The sequence below is a fragment of the Chrysochloris asiatica genome, unplaced genomic scaffold (assembly GCF_000296735.1).
Source record: "Chrysochloris asiatica unplaced genomic scaffold, ChrAsi1.0 scaffold02575, whole genome shotgun sequence".
In the NCBI taxonomy this organism is placed as follows: domain Eukaryota; kingdom Metazoa; phylum Chordata; class Mammalia; order Afrosoricida; family Chrysochloridae; genus Chrysochloris; species Chrysochloris asiatica.
Genome location: NW_006411093.1, coordinates 1 through 7,462, shown reverse-complemented (window position 1 = coordinate 7,462; position 7,462 = coordinate 1). Strand labels below are relative to the sequence as shown.

Here is a 7,462-nt window from a genome sequence, read left to right as displayed (position 1 = left end):
TTCTTTGAGAGAGGAGAAGAGGTAGACCCAGGGGCAAAGAGGACTTGCTAGGAACCTTACAGTTAAGTTCTTGGCAGGGCTGGGACCTCCCTGGTCCCAGCCCCCCAGCAACCAACCAACCATCCCGAAGGGGTGCTCTCTCTGCTTTACACACGGCCGCTGCACTCTGCAAAATTCTCAAACCAATCAGAAAGATCTAAGGGTTGCGCTGGAGAAGTCGATATGAGCGCGAGTCGGATGTGGCGTGTGAGAATTAACGAATGAAAGAGAATTGAGCCCTTTTCACAGTGATTGGTCATGTACAGCATTCGTAGTGGTTTCACAAGGACCCTGCGGCCGAGGTCCCCCGAGAGGGATGTCGGCATCGAGTCCTGGTTCTGTTACCATGTTTTTTTTTGGTATTTTTGATATTTTGTAATTTACGTTTAGAATAACATACTTATATCTTTTTTACTCGTTTAAAGATGAATTTCTTATTTTGTTTATAGATCATGCATTAAGAGGAGAGAAGGGTGGAGAGGGGGTTTGCCAGGCATTGCGTTTGTCACACAGCAACACAAAGACAATATATGTAAGCATAGCGTTCACCAGATTCAACACAAAGGATAGCAAATTCCACCACAAAGATTAGGACAGACCGCATATAGTGAGCTCTGCGGAACCCCGAGACTATAGAGGGGCCCGTGGGGATGCGGTTCAGATCTCGTCGTCGCCAGCCTCCTTGTTGAAGGTGGTCATGTTGATTTTCTCGGGGAGGATGATGTTGACCGCCAGATCCTCCCCGCTGCTGTACTGAAGCAGCAAATTCTTCTTCTTGCGCAGCATGTGGTTGTAGCGCAGGTTGGACACCCAGGCCTCGCATTTGTTGATGAACACGATGCCCACGGTGGCCAGCACCACCAGGCTGGTGAGCACCCCCAGGATGGTGAAGCAGATAGCCTGACCCTCGGTGAGCAGCGGGGAGCTCTTGTTGAGCTCTTTCATGGATACCTTCAGGATGCGGTGCTCGGGCTGCGGCACAGGTAGTTCGTGCACGCCGGGGGTCAGGCGGTAGGTCAGCCCGTAGCCACTGGGCAGGCGGGTGACCTGCTGGTTGCCGACCGCCCGCTTCTTGGCGCAGGTGGGACCTGTGAACTCGGGCTTGCAGAGACACTCGTAGCTCACCTGAGCATGCTGCAGGCAGGTGGCCCCATTCTGGCACGGGTTGCTGGCACAGTTGGTCACCTGGCGACTGCAGGTCTTGTCGATGAAGCCGGCCGGGCAGCGGCAGCGAAAGTCGCCCCCGATGTCGGTGCAGACTCCGTTGTTCTCGCATGGGTTGGGGGTGCAGCTGTTGGCCACAATCTCGCAGAAGATGCCTGAGAAGCCAGGGGGGCACAGGCAGGAGGCATGGGAGGCCCGGCCCTCATCGTCCACACAGGTGCCTCCGTGCTGGCAGGGGGAACTGCAACACAATGGGGGACAGGTAACAGGCCCTCGGGGGGCTGGGCTAGGACAGAGGGTAGGGGAGCCAGAGGCTCAGGCTCTTCCAACTCCTTCTACCTCTAGTAACATCTTTCCAGAGGCTGGACGGATGGGGAAACTTGAGTCTGGTGGGGGGGGCACACAATTAAAACCAGGGGGCTGTCACCAGGGGGGCGCAGGGGTTCACTCACTCCTGCTGGGCTCTGCTGCCATGACCCCTCCCTCTTATCTGGGTTGTATTTATGTTACTTTCAGCGGAATGGGCCCACAGGATATTGTATGGGAACCCTTGGGGACTTTCTCGCAGTGAAATGAGCCCCACGTCGTTGGTCTCTGCTGGCATGAGCCCAGGCTGTCTGTGCCGGGTGGCGTTAATAGGGGGGCCATTCAACGAGTGCAACTTGCAGACCGAAGCTGTTTGCTCAAAGCAGAACACACAGAGCATTTAATGTAAGTGCTTTTAAACGAGCGGGCCCTTTGTCATCTGATAAATACCAAAACTCAGAAGAGCAAAGAGGTGATAAACAAGCAAACCTCAGGCTGTGGGACTGGGCGCAGGGCTGGGCTCTGAAGAAATGCCAGGGCCCAGGGCTCTAGTCTGCCTAAGAACACAAACTAGGTTGTCCTCCTGCCCTGCTCACGGAGATGGAGCCAACTCCGTGCCCCCTCCTCTGTCTGCCCCCTCTGGACACTGAGCCCCGGGCCCTGCAGAGTCTGTTTGCACTGGTCTCCCAGCTCTGGCATCTTTTCTGCCTCTGTGGGATGCTGAGACCACAACAACTGCATTTGTGTTTCAGCTGGTGTGTCCTCTGTTGGCCCAGGACTGGGTCTACTCTGGATCCTGCCTTTGTGGCCTCTTGGTGCCCCCATCCCTCCTAGTCTCACTGGAGGCTCCACTCCAGGACAGGGCAGGCTCAGAGCCAGAAGGAGGCAGAGGAGCTAGAAAAATCACTCCAGACTAGCACCCAGGACAGCAGTCTGTCTGTTGGTCCTCTCTCCGCTGGGCCCCTGGCCTCTGGCCCTCCCTTGCCCACCCTCTCTTATACTGGCTGTAGTCCTTTCTACCCATTTCCTCAGGCTGGCAGCACCCTCCCCAGACATCCCAGAAAACCCAATGCATTGGCTCTCCAGTTCATCACCTCCCTTAAAATCTGGACTTGCCAAACAGCCCGACTGAACTCTGCTCTCCCAGTATGGTACCTTTCCGAAAACCATGAAGCTCCAAGCTGTGTGCCCACCCCCACCCCACCCCTGCCATTTGCATATAGGACTTGGAACATCATTGAACACAAAATCGACTTCAGGAGCCTTTAAAGAAATATGGAAATGACATACATGTCCCCGTGAATACCCCTAATCTGGGGCAGACCCCCCCCCCCAACGCAGAGCAGCCAGCAGCAGCACTTGCGTCCTCTTTGGCCAGGCAGCAGGTCCTACAGGGCTGGACACGAAGCAGGACTAGATGAGGCACTCACCAATCAGACACAGGGAGGAATATTTACCCATTGATCACGCAGGGTCCCGGCTTCTTCTCCTGGCAGTGGGGTCCCATGTAGCCAGGGGCACAAGAGCATTTGTAGCCACCCTTATCCAGGTCCATGCAGGTCGAGTTGTTGGCACAAGGGTTCGAGGTACAAGGGCGGATGTCTGGGAGGGCAGGAAAAAAACCCAGACCACCCTGTCACCCTCAACTCCTGGGAAGCCAAGAGTACTTGGTGGCAAGTGGGTGACATTAGCTGAATCCACAGATGACACCAAGAGTCCTGGTGTGGCGCTGTGGGTTAATGCGTCCTACTGCAAAGTTGTTTGAACTGCAGGGTTGGCGGTTCAAGCTCAGCAGCCGTTCCTTGGAAGCACGGTCGCTGTGGGTTGGAATCGACTTGATGGCACTTAACAACGACAACAGATGACTGATGGCGGCCACTGCTGATGGTCACCAAGCGGGGGCCCAAGAATGAGGGTGTACTTTCATACTCCACGGTGAGTACACTGAGGCTTTGGGAGCTAAAGAAGTTTCCTGTGTACTGTGGTGATCCTTTACTGGCACTAGGGTACCAAAGCCCAGCAGACCTCCTGCCCCTTTCCTGATTCAACACCACTGTCATGAGACAAATGTTCAATTTCAGCTTCTCAGGTAGGGAGGGGGGTAGGGTGGAAACGTCCATCCTTCAGGGGCCCAGTGCTCCAGTTCTTGAGAAATAACCCCATGGAAGTAGGAATGTAAAGACCCCTATCAGGAACCAAGCACCTGACTTAGCCTACTGCTCTGGGGGATGTTGGGAGCTCTTAGCTGAGCTGCTGGGGAAAAAGGCAGGCAAGTGACTACTGATGGGGGCTAATAGTCAGTGGAGTGAAGCCTGGCTTGGTGCAAAGAGACAGAACAAGGATTCAGCCCACCACTGTGGGATTGGGGCAGCCTCGCAGCCTCTCCACAGCTGCTTGAGCAAGGGAAATTTAAGCTGAAGAGTTGGCCACTCCCCTGCCTGCTCCCTGTGACCCCCAGGTCTGTGAGCTAAGAATCAGACCCATTCTTACCTCCTGAGCCCCCAAACCAAAAGTAAGGGGAGGTTGTCTGTTGCAAGGAAGCAGCAGCCTGGGGTCTCTTGGGTGGGGGAACAGCTATGACTGGGAAAGGTTCCAAGGGGGGAGGTGGGAAGAGGGCAGCCTCTTATCTACAAACTAGTTCCTTTCAGCCCAGACCTCCCAGCTACCCCAAGCTTGGTGGTCTTCTGTCCAAGGACACCCCCCACCCCCACCCTGCCACACAGTTCTGGAACGTGGCTTTTGTCTGGAAATTCAAGTGGGTGTCCTGGGACTCTCGAGCAGGCTCAGCCCCTGACCCCACCCCGAGTGTGGCTCTGCCATTGCTGCAGGGGTACAGCTGTGAGGGTGCACGCTGCCAGCCAGAACATGCATCACTGGCAGGAGTCCCACGCCGAGGGGGGCTCTAAGGACCAAGATAACTCCCAGCAGGACCACTTCTAAAATTCAGCTGCTTGGGTTCTGAGGGGCAGAGGCCAGAAAAGGGCGCTAGGGTTTGCCTTCGTAATGAGCCGTGTTGGAGAAGAATGTACCCACTTCTGGGGACAGAGTTTAGCCTGGCTTTTCCTCCTACTTCTATGTGTTCCTTCTCTGAGCCTCAATTTCCCTGTTTGTAGCATGGGTGCCTGGTACATTTTAAAAGGCTGGTTCAATGCCCCTAAGGCAATGTACAAGAGGTAGATTTGAAAGCTCCAGAAACAGCTATCTTCTGATCTCGGGAGTTGCTTAGCTTCAACAGAAGCCATCAGCACCCCTCAGGGCATCTCTGGGTGGTCTCTGCTAATGGGAGGGAAGGGAGGACAGTGTCCTGGCAGGTGCCTGCCTCAGCTGTTAGGATTTTTTCTACAACTTTGGGGTTGGTTTTGCAAATGAGAATGGGCTGGAGTGAACGTTTTTTTTGCCACCTGCCTGAAAAGGCAGCAACAGGCAACTGACCATTTCCCAGGGTAAACAGAGGACAAAGACAGCATAAATTAATGAAATCAACAGAGAACCCCCCTCCATACTCGAAGCACGTCCCACACAGTCTCCACTAGACCTGACCTCTCCCAGATCCCAGCACCAGCCCAGTGTCCTGACAACTTACCAGTTGGTTTACTTGTATGTTGGCTCATTGTTGCGTCCCTTACAGTCCTGCGTGTGCTCATCTTATAGCTGCTGTCTACACTTCAATGACCTAGGCAGGTGGGCCCTGGCCTGTGACACCCCCCCCCCCCCCCCCACACTTTCCGCTTTGTGTGTATTTTGTGACTTTTTATTCAACTGGCAGCTTGCCCCACCCCCAGCTCCTCCAGCCCCTTCTCTGGATGCTGGTGACGTGCACATCAAATTGATGAGTTCAAGTCCGTACCTTGGAGGGGGCTCTGGCACCCGGGAATCATGTCCACACACCATTACAACATTGGTTTGGGGGGCAGGGGCAGGGCTGTGGGAGGTGAGGGAGGGCAGAGGCTGTGCACACCTATATCGCAGAGGTGGCCTTCCCAGCCTTCGTCACAAATGCATTGCCAAGGCTCGAAGCAGATCCCGTTGACACAGCCAGGAAAGGGCACGCAGTGGTCACACAGGGGACCCTGCCAACCAGGTTGGCACCTGTGGGGAGGAGAGATGTGTACATGTGAGAGGGACTTAGGGGGGCTCTCAGTGCCAGGCCAGGGGTTCTAGGAGGCAGATCCCAGACACCTGAATGAGGATGCAGAAAAAGAGGACAGGACACGGGGAGCAGACACGGGGTCTCTGAGAGCCCACGTCACTTCAACACTCTGCCGCAGAGCCTCATCTGGCGGGGGCTCTAACTCTGCCCCCCCATTCCTCCCTCTTCTCTCCTGCCCTCCCCAATCAGCCGCTGCAGGGACAGGTGGCTGTCTGTCGCTGTTCAGTGGTTAAGCCCCCACCTCACTTTTCTTTGACACTGAGACCCCCTCAGGGTTCTGCCCTGCCCTCCCCCCTCCCCCCACCTCTTGGGAGTCATGTCGTCACCTGCAGACGTTCTGATCCTCGCAAGATCCATGTATGGGGTGGCAGGCCGGGAAGCAGTTAGTAGCACCTGAGACACACAAGGGTCACATATTCACCCCCACAATGCCCCTGGGACCGAGGCAGCACTGTTTTCCTCCCCAACAGCCCACATATGTCCTCCAGATAGCACAGTCTGACACGCAGTGGGCATGTCACAACTGTGGATGGATAAATCTGCACTTTGATTCTGGTTACAGGGTGACCACAACACCGTCCGTGTTCTTAGGAGTAAACAAACACCTTTTGTCCCCCAAAGAAAAGCCCAAACCTCAAATCCTCAGAAAGGAAAAAAGGTCTGGGGACACCGTGAGGGGAAGGACTTGTCCTGTGGGCTTTCAGTCAAACCCTCACTTTTGCAAAGTAAGCTACGCAAGGACAGATTTTTGAAACATTCAGCTCTGGGAAACTCAGACAGCTCACCTGGTAGACTCACAGGTAAGGTGTCTGGGTTTGGGGGCTGTTGTTTTTCAAAGGCTTTCCTGGTTACACCAGCCTCCTGGGTCAAATCTCCCCCATTTACCAGGTCCTCAAATTCCTCACATTAAGAAGACATGAACGAGTGTTTCCAGAGCTGACTGCAATTCTGACACTGTTTAATAGGCGCCTACTGTATGCATTTACACATTCACTCTCCAACTGTCCAGGCATCCTCCATCCATGCCATCCCCCACAATCACAGGAGAGGTATTGGGGGGGGACGCTGCAGGAAGGGGGCAACTCTGTTGCTGTCACAGGCAGATGGCCGCTGCAGAAAGTAGTGTCGCAGACCCTCACCTAGAGAAAAGCCGCCTAGAGGGGCTCGGGTCGGGCTCTTGGCTGGGCATTTGGGACTACAACGGCAAAGTCACCCCCCTCCGCCCCCAAAGACCCGTTTCTGGACAAACAACATAGAGATACCCCAAAGTTAGACACCAAAGAAGCAATTTTGCACAGGACTCCCCACATGGCTTCATTTTTCCATACCTCCTTTCCCAGCGCACCAACAGCCCTCAAGCACCGCTTCCGTGAGGCGGGAAAGGGTTGGGGGTCCTACACTTACCCTGCACCCCCATAGGGGCTCAGACTCGGGCTTGGCATGCTAGGGGTGCGGGAGGACGAGGCGGGTGCAACGCGGGGCTTAGGGTTAGGCGGGACGGGCGAGAGTTAGGGCGCACAGGACAAGGCACGCGGGGCGCCAGCGGCCAGGGAAGGCGTCGCAGGCTTCCCCAGAGGGGGCGCGAGCCGGGCCGCCGGGGGGCTCACCATGGGTGCTGCGGCCGAAGACCAGCAGGAGCCAGAGGACGCGCAGGAGGGCTGCGGTCGCGATCATCGCGGGGCGGTCGAGGGCGCGGTCCTGGGAGTGGTACGGGCGCAGGTCCGGCTCCGGGCGCTGCGCTGGGCTTCTGGTTGCGGACGCGGAAGGGGGCGCGGGCGCGCGGCGAGGGGAAAGCCAGGGCTA

At 55.8% G+C, this 7,462-nt stretch overlaps 1 protein-coding gene across 1 annotated transcript; it reads right to left on the bottom strand.

The window, feature by feature from the left end:
* Positions 1 to 696: 696 nt before the first annotated feature.
* On the bottom strand, positions 697 to 7,333 carry LOC102819885 (protein delta homolog 1-like). The gene is made up of 5 exons (XM_006878072.1): positions 7,267 to 7,333; positions 5,986 to 6,052; positions 5,468 to 5,598; positions 2,967 to 3,111; positions 697 to 1,444 (listed from the first exon to the last, which is right to left on the bottom strand). Exons 1-5 carry the CDS (start codon positions 7,331 to 7,333, stop codon positions 697 to 699), a joined length of 1,158 nt encoding a protein of 385 aa, XP_006878134.1.
* Positions 7,334 to 7,462: the final 129 nt, after the last annotated feature.

Bases quoted from the DNA above. Each gene is read 5' to 3' on its own strand.
- LOC102819885 (XM_006878072.1), bottom strand. From the start codon at position 7,333: ATGATCGCGACCGCAGCCCTCCTGCGCGTCCTCTGGCTCCTGCTGGTC. The intron at 3,112-5,467 runs GTGTGCACAGCC...CTGCCCTCCCAG, and splicing joins AGGCCACCTCTGCGATATAG to ACATCCGCCCTTGTACCTCG. The intron at 1,445-2,966 runs GTAAATATTCCT...ATTGTGTTGCAG, and splicing joins GGACCCTGCGTGATCAATGG to TTCCCCCTGCCAGCACGGAG.